This window comes from Eublepharis macularius, chromosome 10 (assembly GCF_028583425.1).
Source record: "Eublepharis macularius isolate TG4126 chromosome 10, MPM_Emac_v1.0, whole genome shotgun sequence".
In the NCBI taxonomy this organism is placed as follows: domain Eukaryota; kingdom Metazoa; phylum Chordata; class Lepidosauria; order Squamata; family Eublepharidae; genus Eublepharis; species Eublepharis macularius.
Genome location: NC_072799.1, coordinates 64,312,248 through 64,333,106, shown reverse-complemented (window position 1 = coordinate 64,333,106; position 20,859 = coordinate 64,312,248). Strand labels below are relative to the sequence as shown.

The following is a 20,859-nucleotide window of genomic DNA, read 5'->3' as shown; positions in this document are numbered from 1 at the left end:
CAGGTTTCCGTTATAGATGTTACATGCAATTTTTCTAAATGAGAAAAACAGTAATTTGATTAATTACACTTTAATTCATTTTAATTTGGTTTAAATGCCACCTTTATATTGAGTTGTTTAAAATATTACTAAGAACACCGTTGTGCTTTCCAGGGGCAAAAGACTCATGTGGCAGACCTCAAAACATTCCAGTAGAGCTCAAGCCAAGATTTGCCCTCTAGAAGCTTGGAAAATAATAAGAATATCATGATGTTGCTTGATAATAATATAGTTTTTCTGGATGATATATTCATAGATAAATGACGATGGATACCGAGATAGTACCATTATTAATATTATTGATACACTAACATCAATATGCATGGTGCTTAGCACAGAATGATTTAATTGAGAAATTGTTCACTGTTAAGAGTTGCTGAATTGCAACTGTTTATGTGTATGTGGAGCAATTATTGCTATATAAAAGTCAGTCCCATTGTATTTGAGGTAACTGAGTACAGTTGATCCTGTTTCATTTAGATATAAAATAAAAATGCAGCCTGTTGTTTTATTCTTGTTTTGTATTCTATCAATCCTGACAGTCCAAATATAATAATAATATTTGATTTGTATACTGCCCTTCAGGACAACTTAATGCCCACTCAGAGCAGTTTGCAAAGTGTGTTGTTATTATTCTCATGACAATCACCCTGTGAAGTAGCTTGAGCTGAGAGAGCTCTGAGAAGCTGTGACTGACCCAAAGTTACCCAACTGGCTTCAAGTGGAGGAGTGAGGAATCAAACCAGGTTCTCCAGATTAGAGTCCTGCCACTCTTAATCACTATACCATGTGCTATTAGTTTAATAAATGTTGCCCAATGTGGCTGTCTTTGAGCATCATCTGTGTCCAGACTCTAAATCAGCAGTATAACAACTGGTGTGTGTAAATGATGTGAAATTTGTATTCTTAGTTTGAATTGGCACCATATTATCTAGCAAGATGATGAGTCTTGAGTTTCTATAAGAGTCTGATTTTTGGATGGATTTGTTACATTAAAAAGTAAAAGAAATCAGCAAAGCTTTTCAGCTGTTGAACAGCATTTCCACTCTAAAAAAATTCACAAAGGATAAAAAGTTCTTCATCTGAAGTGAATGTCAGAATAATGTCTTATGTAAAATATGATACTTGTACTATGTAAAAACTGATGCGAATATATTTAGAGAAACCAGTCCATAGCCCCATGCGGTGAACTTCCAGATCTTTATTTTAACAGAAATATCTGGAATTGCCTAATAAACCATTCATTAAATTTTGGGCCACAGTATAGTGTTCAGCCTTCACATCTGAAAAAAGGGGTTGTTTAAATTGCAGCCATTAACTTTTCATTTTCTGAAAATCAGAAAATGAAATCAGATTTACTCAAAATCTGTAGTAACTTTATTGTGTTCTTATTTTGTGATGGTTACTAACAAATGATTTCTATCAAATATTTTAGGTCTATGATAACTAATTTAAATGTGCCACAATGTGAATTGAACTTGGTGAGAGAATAACATAAGTCTCTATACATTTTTATACATTCTGAGACTATGCATTACATACAAGTGTGCATTGACCTCCTGTCCTCCTGAGGGCCCACTGCGACTGAAAGATAGGAGATACAGAATCCATGCTCTAAAATGGCTCTACATCCCTGTAGTTGACTGAGGGATGCAATATCATGTAGATATTCTAGATGATAAGCACAGAATGCTTTCAGCTGTAACACTGCCGTGACAGAGGCTCAGACAGGAACAAAAGCTTCGTTTTAGTGATAATCATTGTTATTTTTATAATCCATTATAAATCATAATTATGTATGTAATCTTCATACTTTACAAAATTTGCATAAGTTTGCAAATTTTGGTGATATCACCCTCAGAAAACTACAACGAACACATGATATAACCGAAGCCTATTTATCATCTTAGTAGAAGATACTACTTAGGGTTGCCTGGCAACAGCAGGAGAATTGGGGACATGGACATGAGATGTGCATGTGAACATGGTCAACATCGCTACATCATTACCAAGTACAATCTTGAAATGACAATGGGTGCAGTTTACCATGTAGTTTCAGGCAATTGCTAGCGCTGCCCATTGTCACTTCCAGGTACAACCTGGAAGTGACATATAAAGGCACCAGAGGCTAGCAAATTTTTTTCTTAATTTTTCTCCCGCCACTGCTTTGAGTTGCAGTGAGCAATGGAGAAAACTGCAGGGAGATTACCCACCATAAGTGGCCACATGGTAAGCCTAAAGCTACTTCTTTCAGTATCATTGTTGTAAACTAGCGTAACTGACACTGATTCCAAATTGTAGAAGTGAACCTCTAACAGTGTATTTTAACTGTACTCAGAGCAGGGAAATGGTGAACTGAAAGTAGACTTCTGCAGTTGCCCTTGCTCACTGTAACACTTTTTGAATATATTGTTACATCTCCAAATACAAAACAAATTATATAAGTTATTGTGGTGATGGAAAGTGCCCTGAAGTCATAGCTGACTTATAGTGACCCCTAGTGGGGTTTTCATGGCAAGAGATTAACAGAGGTGGTTTGCCATTGCCTGCTTGTGAAACCCTGGTCATCGTTGGAGGTCTGCCGTCCAATTACTAACCAAGGCTGACCCAGACTTAGCTTCTGAGATCTAATGAGATCAGGCTCACCCAGGCTATCCAGGTCAGGTCATATAAAGTACTAGGAAATGTACTAGTATTAGTATTACATAAATATATATAGCCAATTATAACATTTTGAAATGGAACTTGTTTTCAGTTCATGATTTACTAATGAAGTATTTTAAATTCTTTTCACTTATGTTCCCCAATATTAAGCAGGAAATAAGAATGAGCATGCAATCCTACGGAGAGTTACTCTACTCGGAAACCATTGATTTCAGTGGGTTTTGGTTGGATTAACTCTCCATTGTATTGTACTATTATTGTTTCAAAGGAGCAGTATTTCATAAGGGTAGGCTTAGGTTTGCAACAGATGTCTTTAATTTTTTAGCACATTTTTGAAAAACATATGTTTAGAGATATTCTTGTAGAGTAGTACCATTGTCAGTGGAACTAGAGTATACCATGGAAATTTAATGTTTTATGTGTGGATTTTAAAGACATTTGGAATTTAGGAAAAAAAGTTTCTTGAACAATGTTTTCCTAACAAACTTCTATTACTAGACCGTAGTAATCTTGCATGAAGCCTATCATCCATTGATGCTATACTTTAAAAAGGCATACTTTGAATTTGGGAAATCTTGCATTAAAATGCTAGTGCATTTTAAATGTTTTGTAATGGTCCTTTATTGACACTTGAATCCTAAATGTGTGGGGTTTATTTGTCAAAATAAAGTAGCATTCATTTCAACTTTGTAAATATGCTGGAAGCTGTTATCAGTATCACAAACACATTTACTGTTGAGACTTATTCTAGGAAGTCATGTGATTAGGATCGAGGTCCGAATTATTGATGTTTCCTCCCACTGAACACAGTTTGATTATTTGTGCAGAGGTCAAACATAAAGGTGCATGCACAGAAACATACATGCAAGAAAATAAAAATATAATTGTTTCAGGGAATGTAAATTATTTTCAGAATTTCAGAAATTGAAAAGGGATAAGTGGAAGGAGAAAATGTTGGGCTGGTGCCAAGCGATAGCTCGTAATCCTCACAGACTCCCAAACAGCACAAGAACCCCCGAGGTCTCAGGTGATGCTTCACATATCTCTGCCTTGGTGAGTGAAAGTTCTATTTCATGATGATGGCATGCAACCCTCCAAAATCTGTGAAAGCTGCTAAAATAAACATGCATAAAACAATCGCGCTTGTACCTTTCTGTATCTTAATTTGAATCCACTTTGGCTTTCTGTGCTTCTTTTGCATTTATTTTTAATTTACTATTTAAGTTTTCCAGTTCCTATTGCCCCTTCTTTTGGTTTTGCATGCTGCAGCTGTTCAAATTACTTTTGCTGTTCTGTAAATGGAAAAATATATGACTGCACTCCTAACCTCTAAACAGAATATTTCCTTTCTAACAGCCTCAACAATACAGTCAAGGTAAAAATGTCTTCTCCTATGAACATATATAACCTTCTGGTTAATGTTGCTGATTCTTCATGCATGACATTAACAGTGGGGTCCTATTTAAGAGTGCAGTTCTGTTTTGTAAAGTTGACTATAGTAAGAACAAAAAACTAAAAGGCATTATAGAGAGATGATTTTTTTAAAAAATCTTCAATATGGTGGATGGATAGTTGGATTTGAAAGCCTAATCATACACATGGTAAGTTGCATTAAATTCTCCATTTTTTAAAAACAAGAATTTAGAATCATTTTCCACAGCAAATTTTTGTTCTTAAAAGAATTAAACTAAGGTTGCCAGGTCCCTTTACCCTACTGGTGGGGATCTAGCACTCACCTTATTTTCCCTCTTTGCACATGCGCTCTGGGGAGAGGGGGAGCAGCGGCGCTGCACGATGACATCATTTCCTGAAGTGATGTCATCATGCAGGCCTGGGAGTGCATACGCTTTGCTCTGGGCAGATTTGGGCCCCAAATAGGCATGATTTGGCCCGTTTGTGATCCAAATCACCCCCGTAGAAAGCTCACAAACATTTCCAATGCAGCGTGATGGTGTCATTCCTGGGAGTGATATCATTGTGCCACCTTGGGAGCATGCTCTGAAGGTCTATTCCCCTGTCTTTCCCCCTTTCCTCCAGGTGAGTTGTGGCAGTGGGTGGGAGCGCAAGATCCCCCACCCCCACCAGGTGAACAGCAACCCTAAATTAAACAGATATAATCAAGAAACTGAATAAATATTCCCTGCATTTTATTGTTCTAAATGGTTTCGCTAAATAAAAAAAATAAGTACAGTTAAGTGTCAGCTCTCTACTATGAAGTTCTCAATAACTTGTTTACTTGACGGATTCTGATATCACCAGACTCTTTAACAGCTGTGCATATGCGTATGTGGGTTGGGGTAGGGTAGGAGTGGTCCTTTCATTTAAATGCGATTTCCATGTGACCTTGCATTAAAATATTCATTTTATTCTTATCAAAGATAGTCTTTAAATGTCCTAGTACAATTATCAGAATCCTACACTAATCTTGCAGCCGTTTCAGCAAATCACCCCTAATTTTTGATAACAGAAACTGGGTTGGATCCAGCCAGCTTTTCCTACTCAGTCTTGTCCAATTCTCCTCCTTACTATAGGCCCCATGCCTCGTGGCTTTTGTGTATTTGGATCTCATGAGAGCTCCAGTATAATTTTTTCTTTTGTGGTCAGATGAGACCCTTCCTTCCTTTTTCACAAGATGGTTTTATCTATCCCACTGATTGCGAATTTATATTGCTGTAATTCTGAATCCCACAGAAGTCCATGATGATTGATTATTTTGCATATGATTTCATGAGTTTATTCCAAAGAGGCAATTTCAGCTTTCTTCTGCCTCCTTGATATAGGAGGTGTTTCTGAAGAGCGCAGGAGGCTTTGCCTGCAAATTAACAGGGAGCATTCATTTGGAAGTAGCTGCCTCCACTGTAGGAGGACGCTTGGCTGATGCTGAAAGGTTCCAAGCCAAGCCTTCCAAGATTTCGAGGACCCTTACTACATTTTATGATAGGGCCCTCCCCCGCGGCTGGCATTCTTGTGGGGTTTTCAGAAAAATATGAATCAGAAAACTTTCCAGTTCCTTAAATAAATCAGATCATGCTCTATTTGATTGAAACCTAAGAATTTAAGCCAGCTGATGGCCCAAACAAGTAAGCTGTTGCACCATCATGAGGCCTTACTCTGGTGTGTTTATACCCCAAAAAGAATTACGTAACTCTCGAAACTAGGCAATACTTTCATAAGTCAGAGGACCTATTGGTAAATGAATATTCTAGAAATCTCTGATATTTCCTCCCAGTTTAGTAGAAATCTTTCAATGTACATATTCCCATATACTGGACAGTAAAGCCCATACATTTGGCTTTGTCACATTTAACTCTCCTTAGAGTGATCTTACATTCTCAGTAAAATATCCAGTGAAGATATCATACTTTACAATGTTTTGGCCTGGATTAGTATGTAGCACAACTTAAATTAAGCAATACTGAAGTTTCAGCCTGTAGTAATAGCCGCAGAAGTAGCTCGATGCCCTGACCTGGATAGCCCAGGTAAGCCTGATTTTGTCAGATCTCAGAAACTAAGCATGGTCAGCCTTGGTCAGTAATTGGATGGGAGACCTCCAAAGAAGACCAAGGTTGCAGAGGCAAGCAATGGCCAACCACCTCTGTCAGTCTCTTGCAAGGAAAATCCCACTAGGAGTTGCTATAAGTCAACTCTGACTTGAGGGCACTCTCTACCACCATATATATCGATGCCACTCAAATCATAGCTGACTTATGGCAACCCCTACTTAGCTTCTGAGATCTGGCAAGATCAGGCTCACTAGGACAGGGCATATCTGAGTATATGACCATATTATCCAATTTCTGGAAGGGAAGAGGGGCTGAATTGTATGCAAAATGTCCTAGGATTGTTTAACAAGAGATAATGGAAGTTTAATTTTAAAAAAACAAACACACGATGTAACCCTGTTGCTACTCTTACATCTCAGCCATTGTAAGTAGTAACTTCAAGAAAAAGCAGTGTAAGGCACTGGGTCAGCTAATGTCCCAAACAAATGCTTTCATACCTTCCTAATCCATTAAACTCTTTCAAACTAGGGGGGAAAGTCTTTCTGCAGCTGGGGCTGCTTCTGTATGTTCCAGTGGTCATTTTCTTGATGACTATTTTCCTTAGAGAAGGCTTACCTCAGCTGCTACTCAGCCATTCATTACTTCCCATGATTTAGACACAAAATAAAATGTGGGCATTAACACCTCACAACTTTATTACTGTACAACAGATTTAACAAGATCACAAGGGCATGACCTTCTTTAAATTACAGAACTAATTAAAACTAGAAGAGGGAGAGGTGTTAGGCATGTGCAAAAGCAAAATGTTGGAAGCCGCAAAGAGCCCTTATTTAGAAGACTGGTTTTTAACATGTTGCAATTTTACTATTTTCAACACCAGGTAGACACTCTGTGCAAACTTTCAACCTAATTGGAGATCTTTCCTAGATTTTATGAGGAATAGTAATAGCATGGGGCTGAGATAACGGAGTAACTCCCACTGCTTTATTTTCTAAAAGGTTGTTTATATTTCTATCATTCTTGTTATTTCTTGTTGTTTCAAATGGCGTGTAATGGATGTTTTAAGAAATGTAACAGGCAGTATTGTAGTACATGGTATGCCAGAGATGTATTACAATATATATTTGAGTATATTAAGACATATTTATTTCATTGCCTTCTCAGTATTTTTGTCTAGGGCATTTTATTTATCTGTGAAGAGAGCCATTTTTTATCTGTGAAGAGAGCCATTTTTTTCTAAGTGAAATTCTTAGCTGAACTCCTATGTTAAAGTGATAGAGAATTGCTGTTTCAGTCAAAACAAATGAGATGTCAGTTTTCACACGTTGCTTTCCTTTACCTTCAGAAATATTTAACATTTTCAGTGTTTTACATGAGGCAGGCATATCAAGTCAAGCATTACTAAAGAGCTGTCAAGAAGAAACATTGGAACCTGAAATGGGGGCGGGGGAGGAACAGGCCTTCCATTGTTGAAACATGAATCTGACAAAGTTTGCTGTTTTGCTAAAATCATAGTGGAGTTGTGTTGAACATCAAGGAACAGTAGTCTAGTTTGGAACTATGGCAGCTACCACAATGATGGATACATAGCTCCTAGTGAGATTAAGACGCTTTTTAACATATTGCAGTTAGTGTTCCATTCTGTGGCTTCCTAGTACACATCACACTCAAAACACAGTGCTCGTTTTTAACTTAGAAATCCTTATTTTAAAAGCAGTTTCCTACATCTCTCTTTGTAGCTTAGGTTAGATCAGTTGCATTCTAAAAGCTTTCCCCTCAGATATGAACTTTAGGGGTTTATCAAAAGAAGTGGCTTTTCCCCTGCTTTAGCATTTTCTATTCCAGAATATGTCACCAGTAGAGCAAGGGAGCGGCAGATTGTCAAATCCACCCACTAGACTTCTTCAAATCCAGATTATTTTACCCTGTTTTGATAGTAAAACTCCAGGAGCAAGAGCAAGGTATATGCAGAGTTTGTGTTCCCTCTCACGCACCAACCCATAGAATCACTAGCAAATAGGAAAACAGTTTTCCTGATGGCAAAGGTAGTAAACAGCTGAAGCCTGAAACATAGCATTCTCACATCTCACCAAAAGAAAGTTTTATTTTAGTTCACTTTACTTACCATCTTGTGTGACTGGCCTTCATTCTTCAGAAAGAGGCTGAATTCCCAGAGCTCAGGGGAAAATATAGGGTAAAATAAGTTAGCTTAGTGACTAATTGAATGTACTTAATGAGTTGTACATCCAGTATTTGTTAATTTATTTATAAAGGGCTGGATTCAGTATTTCAGTTCCATTAATGGTGGAGACTTCATCTTGCCCAAGGTGCCTTGTGTCAGCAGAATTTTTTTCTTTTCTGCTGGAGCAAGGTTCCTTGCACTGGTGGAAGGTTCCTGGCATTGGAGAAAAAGCTCCATCATTAAAAGATGGATTGGATTCAATCCATTATTTAGAAACTGTTTTCCTGTTCAGTAACATCCAGGCATACCTAACATACAATTATAAATCAACCTTAGATTGTTCATTGGTAAGGGACATTCTTAATGAAATATGAAAGCCACCATTCCACGATACGTTCATCCATTGTTAATAATAGGGTATTAGTTCTAAGGGTGTACGAAAAAGTGCACTCTTGATTAAACTCAACTTGTCAGTTAACCATTTGTAATATGAAGCATGGCCTTGAGAATGAGAGGCAGACTTCCTTCCATAACCTGAATTTTCTCATAAGTGTACACACAGGTTAGTTTTGGGAAGTATACTAGTGTCATGCAGGTGTCATGAAAAACCATAGTTAGATCCAACCCCAGTTAGTGACATGATTTATTTATTTATTTTATATCCCGCCATCCCTGTGAACGGGCTCAGAGCATCTTACAACAGTAAAATACAAATTTTAAACATGATAAAAATTCAAAAATAAATCACAAACATGGTTGTTGTGGGTTTTCCGGGCAAGCCGGGCAAGCCAAGACCGGGCAAGCCAAGACCACGGCAATACAGCCCGGAAAACCCACAACAACCATCGTTCTCCGGCCGTGAAAGCCTTCGACAATACAAATCACAAACAATCCGAAATTCAGGTTTTGTCAACAGATATAAAGACTACTATAAAAGATACAGGCACAGCCATGATACAGTGCTCAAGGCACTGTAGGGAATGGGGCGTAGCAGTCAGAAAGAGGACAGATTGCTGACATTCACCCAAAGGCCTGGTGGAACATCTCCCATCTTGCAAGCCCTGTGGAACTGTAACAATCCCACAGGGCCCGGATTTCCATCAGGAGTGTGTTCCACCAAGCTGGAGCCAGAGCCAAAAAGGCCCTGGCCCTGGCCGAGGCCAAACAAACATCCCTCAGGCTGGGGATCACCTATAGCTGCTTGTCTGCAGAGCTCAAGGCCCTGCAGGGGACATAATAGGAGAGGCGGTTCTTGTGTTCAGCTGTCTATGAAGATAGCAGAAGAGTGAGAATGTTCTCCATGCTGACAAGACAAAAGCTTATGACGCTTTCAGAAATATTTGTTTACTACTAGCAACAAAGCCCGCTGTGGGGAAAAAATACAATGGGCTCTAGAAAGGGGAGGGTGGGAAAACAGGCATTCCCTCCTACTTTGTCACCGATTCCAGCCAGATGAAGGCGGGGGGGGGTATTGTCACCTTCTCTGCACCTGATCCCGACTGGGTGAATGGGGGGGGCGGTCATTGCTTCCTGCTCTGCACCTGAACCCAGCTGGGTGAAGGGGGGCGGGCAGCCACCTGCTCCATGCCCGATCCCAACCGGGTGAAGGGGTGGACCTTGCCGCCTGCTCTGCGTCTGATCCTGGCTGGATGAAGGGAAGGATGGGCATCGCCATCTGCTCAACTCCTGATCTCGGCTGGTGAAGTGGGATTGGCATTGCCGCTTGCTCTGCTCCTGATCCCAGCTGGGTGAAGAAGGGATGGGCATTGCCTCCTACTTTGCAGCTGATTCCGGCTAGGTGAAGTGTGGCGGGGGACAATGCCGCTTGCACCACACCTGATTCCAGCTGGTTGAATGGGGAGTGGGAATTACCTCTTGCTCTGCACCTGATCCAGGACAGGTGAAGGGGGCAGGCATTATCACCTTCTCCCTGCCTGATATTGGCTGGTGAAGGGGAGTGGGCATACCTGCTCCACTGCTGATCCTGGCTAGGTGAAGGGGAGGTGGGCATTGCCACCTGCTCTGCTCCTGATACCAGCTAGGTGAAGGCAAGAAACGGGCATTGCCATCTGATCTGTCTGATCCCAGCTGGGTACAGGCGGGGATGGGCATTGCCACCTTCTCCGCTCCTGATCCCACCTGGGTGATGGCAGGGTGCGGGCATTGCTACCTTCTCCACTCCTGATCTTGGCCAGGTGAAGAGGGGAGCGGGCATTGCCACCTGCTTTGCTCCTGATCCTAGCTGAGTGAAGGTGGAGGGCGAGTATTTGCACCCTGCTGCATGCCTGATCCTAGCTGAGTAAAGGGTGGGCGGACATTGCCGCCTGATCGCAGCTTGGTGAGGGCAGTCAGCAGGCATTGTCACCCACTCCACTCCTGATCCCAAGTGTGTGAAAGCGGAGGCCAGGCATTGCCACCTGCTCAGCTCCTGATCCCGGATGGGTGAAGGTGGTGGATTGATATTGCCACCTGCTCCACTCCAGATCCCAGCTGTGTGAAGGTGGGAGCGGGCCTTGCCACCTGCTCCGCTCCTGATCCCAATTAGGTGAAGGCGGAGGATGGGCATTGTCACCTACTCCACTCCTGATCCCAGCTTGATGAAGGTGGTGGGTGGGCATTGCCATCTGCTCTGCTCCTGATGCCAGCTGGGTGAAGGCAGGGGGCAGGCATTGCCACCTGTTTCGCTCCTGATCCCAGCTGGGTGAAGGCTGGGGGCGAGCATTGCTGCCTGCTCCACACCTGATCCGAGCCTGGGCTTCCTTCCATGGCCTGCTCTCTGGAGGTCTGGCTGCCTCATCTGGGCTTCCCTCCACAGCAGCGCTCTCTGGATGTGCACCAGGGTAGGAAGTGAGTTGTCTTGAATATGCTTAGCCTTTTATATGGCAAGATTTAATATCAGGGTAAAGTATGGGCCATTAACATTAAACCCTGCTTTAAGGCAGGGTTTAGTTCTTTAAAATATTTATAGCATAACTCTTTATTATTTATTTAGAAAATAATAGTACTGCCTCTTCAATGACCTTCTTGAGGTCATGACAGTATAAGGTAATGACAGTACAATAAAAACAAACAAAAATCACAAGCTTAAAAATTATCAATATTAACAGTCCTTAGGCTAGAGGCAGGTCATAAAAACCACAACTAAAATAGGAAACCCCTCAGTTAAAGACCTGGGTAAAACATGGTAATGCTGGGGCTTAAAAGATGCTAGAGCAGGATCCAGATGAACCTTAATAGGAGAGAGCAGTTCCAGTGTGAAAAAAGTCTGGTTGCCTCCCACCTCATTTTTGCAAGCAAGGGTACAGAGAACAGCCCTTGAAAAGAGGATCTTAATGGGCATGCTGGGCAGTATATGAGGAGGTGGCCTTTCAAGTACCCCAGCTCCAAGCCATTTAGGGCTTTGAAGACATGAACCAGCCCTCTGAATTGTGGCCAGAAGCAAACAGGCAGCCTGTTCTCTCTGTTCAGCGCAGGGGTGATATGATCCCCATAACCAGTCCCTGCAAATACATTGGCTGCTGCATATCGGACCAGTAGAAGTTTCCAGCCATTTTCCAAAAGCAACCCAGGTAAAATGATTTACTATTATCTGTCTTGTATGTGATCAAGGCATGGGTCACCATGTCCCGATCATGCTTTTTGATGAACAGCTGCAGCTGGCATATCAGCCAAAACTGACAAAAGATGCTACGTGCTATGAAGGAGACTTGAGTCCCGACAGGCCAACTTCTCATTGACCAACAGCACCTCAGTGTCATCTGGACTGAGCTTCATTTGACTCTTGAACAAGTGTTTAAGCGCAGCATCTGCCCTCTGTAATGAAGGCCATGTCATTACATGTAAAAATAAATATTTTTGGTGCTGCACTAATTATTCTCTCATTTACTTAAATGACTGTGAAGAGTAATTATGTTAAGTGGGTTAGAGAACAAGCTTGTGACTTTTTCTTGGTAAGAGATCCACGAAATGCCATGAAGGGGAAAAGAGAAAACCCTTTGGAAAGCTAATGCCTTCCAGTTTTGTGCAAGTATTTAGGTATATGTGTAACACTTTTGAATTTAACAATTCATTAGTTCTATAACAGAACAAATGCTTTTTGAACCCATTTCATCAACTTCCCATGTGCCTTGCTATTCATTCTGAACCAAATTTTCACAGTTTCAGCAGGTAAGAAAATAAGAATCTGTGACTATTCTGGAAATCAAACTAAACAGTCATTTTAATGTCAGTACACAGTTTACCAGTTTAGTTCTTTTTCTTCTTTTCTAATGTGTGTGTCTGTGCAGTCAGGCATACTATGTATGCATAAATACATTTTGCTGCCTTGAGAACCACATTATTCAAGACAGCTACATGGTGGCCTTACATTTTTAAACACTATTGTTTACTGAACCTATCGAGACCAATTTACATCTCGCCTTGCTGGCTTATTCTCTGTAGAAGTGGCTACATTTCAAGTTGGCGTCCAGGTATGACCTGGATTTTTCCTGTAATTACAGCTGGTCTCCAGACTACAGAGATCAGTTCTTCTGGAGGAAATCGCAGCTTTGGATCTGACATCATATCCTTATTGGGTTCCCTGACTTTCCCAAACTCCGCCAACCCCAGACACTGCTCCATATCTCCAGGAGTTTTTTAAACCAAGGCTGACAATCTTATTTCAAGTGTTATTGGAATACTTGTATAGATGAGGAAGCTCTGTTCTTCCTTGTTTATACTTTGTCCATGTCTGTGTGCAGGATATTCTTGTACTATTTTACATGTACTTTTGTTCTAGTAGCTAAATGAACTGCTTAATCTACTTCTAGTAGATTGAAGCATTCTCTAATTGAACTCTGCCAACCATTATGAGCAATGAGATAATATTGAGGCCACTGTCTTCCATTTCTGGCCCAAGACATCATTCTCTCTATCTCTAACATGTCTGTTTTCAGTAAGCCAGATCAGGAACAAAGAGAAATGTCCTCTTGGCTTTTCTGTTTCATCCCCAGAATAGAACATCAGCACCTCAGGGAACAAAAATGATGGAGCAGGGTTTTGTCTCCATTTTTAACTATGGAACTCTGTGAAGGCCTCTCATTTTTACAATGCCTGATCTCAGATATTTTTACACAGAAAAATGTGTTGATAGATGCAATCTATAGAGCTCAAGTATGTAGAAGCTTACATATTTGTATGAAATGTATGTTTCATTTTAAACCAAGGAAATTTGGTTTTAAAAGTAACTTCATTAAAAATTAATTAATTAAAAAGTCATCTCCCTCCCCACCCCATGTTTCTTGTTGTTTGTAGACAACTACAGTTAGCTATCTTATTTCTAGAAAATACTAGTGCTAGGATTAGGGGCGGCGCCAGGGTTTTCGATGCTTGCAGCTGGCTGGCCAGGCGCCCCCCACGCACACGCACACACTGGCCTGTGTGATGACATCACGTGTGACATCATCACAGGAGTGCACGTGCCGCCGCCGGCCTGATTGCTGCGGCGGGCGGCTGTGGCGGTATGCGGGTGGCCTCCGAGCTTTCCCGCTAGGTTGCCTGCGCCGCCACAGATGCCTGCCTGCAGCTACTGCGCCTGGCCGGGGGCGTGTGCTGGTGGCAGCGGCGGCACAGGGCGGGAGGGATAGGAGGCTGCAGCTCTGTGGCACACGCTCCCGCCCCCCACGCCTCCTCCGGCGCTCCCTCCGGCACCCCGCACCTGAGACCACTGCCTACCTGGCCTCGATGGGCGCGCCGGCCCTGGCTAGGATCAAAAGCATTTAAGATGAACCGGAAAAGAATACCTGGGAATTGCAGTTCTTTATGACCAGTCATCTTTGAAATGGGACCCTTGGCTTAATGATTTCTTGTAGATATGGGGCATACCCTCTTTCCTTTGAGGACTCCTTTAGTCAGACTGGTCTTAGCATGTACACTGGAGACTATTTTAATGGAACAATTATGCACACTTTCAAAGCCACAGGTTCAAAAAAACTTCCCAGAGCCATCAGCACAAATTTATTTCAATAAGAAAATAATAAAGAAGGGATACAGTATTCAAAGGCATATTAGAGATGTTACCCCTCCCGTTATCTTAGTGCCATACTGTTCTGATGATGAGAGAATCCAGGCATAGTGATATAAAGGGTACTGCTTGAATTTTAGTTCATCTGTTATTCCATCAGAGACTTTAGTCTTTGTAAAGAAGCATTCAAATCCGAAACTATGTAGGAGGTAAATTCTGCTTTAGATAGGAAGCCTTGACGGTGGGGGAGGACCCAGTACAGTAGATATCTACATGTAAGAATGCTTAATATGTGTCAAACTGTCCCAGAATTATGTTGTTTATATAGACATCAGTTTATCAAGCTATTTCATAGTGTGTTTGGTAAAATAATTTCTATTGAGACATACCTAGTCATTGGTGTAGGTTTCTCTCTACTATTACAGATGGATAACAGATCACAATCTTTCTTTTATTTGTGAAAATCAGTTCTAGAAAATTAGTAGGACAGGCAGGGTCAAGCAATTAACCTGCCTGTTGGAAAAGGTGAAAAGAGTTATTTTCATCATAGCTCACTGGAACCTTTCTCTCTCATTGTACATGCATTTAATTTGAACAAATGCGTAGTCATCTAGTGTTCCTACACCAAAGTATAGTTTTGCTTTTACAATACTCTTAGCATGTTAATCTAGCATGTTAATCTATGCATCAGTCTAGCAGTGAGGGAATTTTTGTGTGTGTACATAATCTTAAAAAATATTGTAACATAATAATCCAGGATATTAGTTATTGGCTTGGATCCTTCAGAACATTTGTGGAAATGTTCTGGTGGATCCAAGCTGATAATATGACTTTCTCACATCCCCCTTTCTTGATATGGCACAAAAGGGCATTTTCAGTGGATCCAAACCAGTGACCAGTCATCTAGTTAAATGTGTTCTTGAGAAGTAGGCTAAGAAAATGGCCCCTTCCCATTATAATTTAGCAGGATGCATATGTGTTATTTAGTTATGCAGTATATAATAGTATTTTGGGTGCTGTACGATAATAATGATTAAATTTGACATATAACAAAAAAGCTACAAAGATTTGTATAAAGGAAAATGGAAATCGAAGCTCTCCAGTGGCCATTAACAACCGTTCTCTTACTTTTGAGATTACCAAAGAAATTCAGGTAGTTTAAAACTCTTTTAATGTCACAGACATAAACAAAACACTGAAAAAATAAATTGTAAACCTGATCTCATTTAGCAACCCATTTTTGACAGTTTGAATTGGTTGCTGTCAGTTACATATGAGAGCTTGGAAGCCTGCATGTGGCTTAGGGAGTAATTTTTGCCTGTACCTATCACAGAATAAGTAAAAGAATGAAATTTAGGTAGGTGAAAGATGTTTAAATGTTATTTGATATACCCCTGCTGTTTCTCTTTACCAAGGAAACGTAAGTTGATTTGTTTCTTAAAGTTATGCCATGAACAAAATGTGGTTCTTCCATGAAGACCAATGTAATTTAGAAAAATGGTCCCAAAGAACTTTTTCTGGTACCACAGGGGGGTAGTTTCAAACCTATTGATTGTCCTTCGCTTTTATTCTCAATTGTATTGTGAGGGGCTTCTCTCCACCTTGTTTTTGTTCCCTGCCTTTCTAATAGCTTAGATGTAATTACTAACATCTGGTCCCACTGATTTTTACATTTCTACTTCTTGGTTTTTACATTGTTATCTATCAAGTTCCAGACATTCTGTTTTGAACATGACTTTTATTACTCATTTAGCAGAGATGAGACAAACCTGAATGCAATTTGCTACCTGAGAACAAAGGGTACCTGCCAACTGCCTGCAGGCAAAATGAGCATGGCAAGGATTTTGTCACAACTTTATAATTATTTTTGGGATTTGGGGAAAACTTAGATTAAAACTTTTTAGGATAAAGGAGAAGGCTTGTAAAGAGGCGACTGAATTTATGGCTCTTTAAAATAATACTGTAAAAGATTGATTTTCTTTTAAAAGTTCTTTCATCTATGCTTCAGAGTCCATTCCTCAGCAATACATAGTAATAAGATGATTTGCGGAAAAACCATTCCCAGTCTGTTTCAAACTTTATACATGGTTTCTGTACAGAATATACTTCCACTCAAGGAACAGTGGTGCCAAAAATTTGCAATTGATGCTCCACTCATGGAATAGATCTTCTGCAGCCTCCCATCCATCCTGCCACCAAAAAAGCTGTTTCTGTTGTTTGGGGAACTTTGGGGAACAGTGTAAAATGCAACATGGCTGTAGCTCAGCAGAAGAGCCTCTGCTTTGCATGCAGAAGGTCCCAGGTTCAATCCCCAGTATCTCCCACTTAGAAAGGACTGAGCACTAGATAATGTGAAAAGACCTCCTACTTGAGAAGCTGGAGAGCTGCTGCCAGTCTAAATAGAGAATGCTGACCTTGATGGAATGATGGTCTGAGTCAGTAGAAAGCAGCTTCATGTGTGATCGTGTGTGTGTTTCAGCTTAATCTGTGAATCTGTGAAAACTGTGGAACCCCCACCCTCCTTTATATGTGCAAAGTGCCCAGGCTTTACTTTGGGGGCATTGCAGTGTGTCAGTGAAGACTGGACTTACTGAGGCAGGGTGCTTTAGATAGGCGATATGGGAGTACCATTAAAGAGTCACAAACTTGATTATTTGGATTATTACCATTATATTTTTATTACCATTTTTTCTATGTCAAAACAGTAGAATATTAGGTCATCTCTAGAGTAGATCATCATAGAAGGATTTGTTTCATACTGTGAACATACAGTATACGGGTGCTAGGAAGCTGCAGCTTCTTAGAGTGAACACAAGAAATACTTTACATGTAGGAAAAGCAAAACATTTTGATGCAGACTCAACAGTTTATTAGTAAAACTGTTAGTAAAAAAGAGGTGATTTCTGGGATGTGGATAGTTCCCCTGTGGTTCTCTGTTAATGGTATGTGTTACAATCACAGAGAGCATCATCTAGCTCTTCTCATGAGCCTTCCAAGCTGCCAGAAAATTCTGGGAAACAGCAATAAGAAAAATCAATCAATCAATCAATCAATCAGTCAATCAATACTTTATTGCTTCAGCACAGCCATAGTAAATAACAAAAAAAGTACAATATTATTAATACAAATTACTACATCATAAAATTTAAACCGAAATTAACAAAACTCCATCAAGATCTTTAAATCCATAAAATCCATAACAGCATGTAGTATAATATAATACTACTAAAGGGAACTTATTAATACCCTCAAGTAAATTAAAACTTACTTCCATAGTCTTAACTGTATTTTGTTTACCGATGTTACAAACTTTGCCACTTGCATTGTAATCCGTTTATCCTTATCTGCCAGCAGCACCACCAATTTATCTTGCTCTGATCTCCCTGGCACCCGTTGCAGAATATTTCTAAGATATTTCTCCTGAATAGTTACAAATCTCAGTCATCGAAACATAACATGGGACATATCTTCAATGGATTTATGATCACAGGAGCACACACAATCAGCAAGTGGGATCTTGTTATAACAGCCTTTCAGAACGACCAAATGAAGTACATTCATCCGAGCCCTAGTAAACGACGTCCTATATTCTGTGACCATTAGGTCATCAAAATAAGCTGGCCAAGTTATAGGATGGGATATAAGATGATTATATAGAGTTGCTGAACTCATAATATCTAGCACCCCTGATCTTGTTGTGCACTTATGTCCAATAATCTTTGTTTAATTAGACATCTAGCAGCTATATAATCATAACTCCTTAAATATTCTTCAGATAATCCTAATTTAGCCAATAGGGACAGTACCTATTTCCATGATGTATCTTTCATCTCTTCGTATGCCATTGTTACCAAAAGTGATGCTTGGGAGAAAAAAAATAGTGAATGAAGCATTCTCAGAAATAAAATATAAATAGCAGCTAAAACAGTTAAATACTGCTTCAAACAGTAATTTTGGATGCATTTTTGAAAAAATGTAGTTATTAGGGGCCTGCATCTAGAAAATTTTCATTGTAGTTTTGTGTCCATGGCTATTGAGCAAAATGTTTAATGTGATTGGGTAGTTTTCCAGTGGGGCATTGCCAGATTGGGGTCAAAATTTGTTAGCTTTTTTCGATTCTCATGATCTTTGCAGCTGTTCTTTTCAATGTAGAAGAGGAGGGGAGACCAATTGGATCTTTTGGGACAGCTGTTTTTGCACTTAATGGCGCCAAAATTGCATGGAACATAGTCCTTCCTCTAATCTAAAGAACCTGTAAGTTTCAAGCACATGGAGGAGGTGTAATTTATCAGACCATCAAATTAGGTCCCTCCCTGCAACTGCACTGTCTACTGATTTTCAAAATGACCATCAAGCAGCAGCCAGCAGGAGCACTTAAACCAGCCACTAGCATTTAAAAAAACAAAGCCTGTCTGCGTTCATTTCATTTCCCTCCTCTTACAGTGAACTGCAATTTAAACAATTTACTTGTCCACTGAAAACTCTGCACTTGCCTTCCTTCCTTGTTGTGGTTTGTGATTTATTTCCATTCAGAAAGTGAGAAGGGCTTCTGTTGCAGCCCTCTGCTGCAGCCATTATTGCACTTTCATTATTTCCTATGGGAGGACTTTTGGGGTATGGGTTAAAGTTGTTTTTCAACCAGTTGTAACCAAAATTGCAGCAGTGTGTGTTCTGCCTGTTTTTCAAAGAATCCCCAAGCAAAGTTTCAAGCAAATTGCACAAAGCATTTGAATTCTATTGGCCCCTGAGCAAGCCAAGGCTTTTTTTAAACTTTCACAAGAAAAAAGCCTCTCCAGCCCATAAGGAGAGGTGAAGGGGGGAAAAGGATGGCTGCTGCCAGTAATTTGGGATCGACTGGGAGTGTTCCTTCTCCCTTGCAATGATCTAATTGGAAGGGAGAAAGCTCTAGGAAATCAGTAAAGATTCAGAAAGAAATACGAGCTAATACTACATGGCTGGTAAATGCAGGAATATATATATATATTTTCAGGGAAGAGTTTTGTGACTACCAAGCAGCCAGGACTAGCTTTTTTGGAAACAGTTATTTTCATGATTTTTATGTCATATGATTTTCATTACTTCTTTGCTTCTTAAGTTTGACATTAGATTTTTGACTATTACAATTAAATTTAGAATGATGTGAACTTTCTGAGATGCCCTATTGTGGCAAGACTATTTAGATTGAAAGCAATTTAGCAATTGAAAGCAAACTTTCAATTAGGTCACAAGGTCTACAGGAGACCAACTCACACGGATCAGTACTTACACAAAAACTCCAATCACCACCCATGACAGAAAAGAGGCATAATAATAACATTAGTAGACAGTGCAGGACCGATATGTGAACTGCACTTTCTCAACGAGGAAATTAATAATCTAAACAATGCACTTCAAGCAAGTGGCTACTCCAGAAATGAAATCAGAAGAGCAATTAAACCAAGGATAAATCAAATAACTAAGGAAAAACAGTCCCCCACAGGAAAAGTGTTTTTGCCATATATCAAAGGAATCACTGATCAGATGTGAAAACTTATAAAAAAGCACAACCTGCATACAGTATTCAGACCCACCAGAAAAATACAACAAAAGCTACGATCAGCAAAAGGCAGTAGAGACCCCCTCACCTCTGCAGGAGTATACCGCATACCCTGCAGCTGTGGACAAGTTTACATCGGGACCACACAGCATAGCAAGAATAAAGGAACATGAAAGACACTGCAGATTTGGTCAACCTGAAAAATCAGCAGTGGCTGAATCTAGCCTAACTCAATCAGGACACAGTATCTTATTCCATGACACTAAAATACTGGACACCACATCCAACTACTTTGTCAGATTGCACAGGGAAGCCATGCAATAGCCCTGCAGATAAGATTAGCATATCAACCACCAATCCATATGCAAAAGAACCTCCTCAGGATACCCCCATTAGCATTCCACACCCTAGGAAACTCTTACAGGATGACTCAGCACAAACCCACCTTCCTGAATAGATATAAATTACCTGCTAACATCTTCTCCACACATTGACACTGAGAGATCGCTGTCTTTCAGTGCTACACCTCTGAAGATGCCAGTCACAGCTGCTGGCAAAACGTCAGGAACGACAATGCCACGACCACGGCCATACAGCCCGGAAAATCTACAACAACTAACTATTTAGATTGATTCATAATGAGTTTGTGGATCAGTTGTATTCCAAAACTCTCTGAGAGTAATTTTTTCTTTGGGTTTTGATGGTTTTTCCTTCTGCAGCGTTGTCAATTTGTAGAGAAGACAATGGACTTTGGCTTGGGCCTTAGCTGTTTATTTGGCAGTAATTTAATTTCCTCTTTGAAGAAGAGAAAGAGCGTCCATATGTAGGGATACCCACAAATCTTTAAGACCTAACCTGTTTTGTTTTACCTGTGCTCAGAAGCAACAAGTATTCCAATTTCTCATTTTATTTTTATTGCCAATAAACATAATGG

General features: G+C 40.2%; 1 protein-coding gene across 2 annotated transcripts in view; it reads left to right on the top strand.

Moving 5' to 3' along the window:
- The window catches only part of MARCHF1 (membrane associated ring-CH-type finger 1), a 201,956-nt gene that overhangs the window by 58,469 nt on the left and 122,628 nt on the right, over positions 1–20,859 (top strand). For both annotated transcript variants that reach the window (XM_054990186.1, XM_054990187.1), the window contains exon 2: positions 3,617–3,756. In XM_054990186.1, coding sequence (XP_054846161.1) covers positions 3,655–3,756 — 102 coding nt within the window. In that variant the 5' untranslated portion in view covers positions 3,617–3,654. The remainder of the gene's footprint in view (positions 1–3,616; positions 3,757–20,859) is intronic.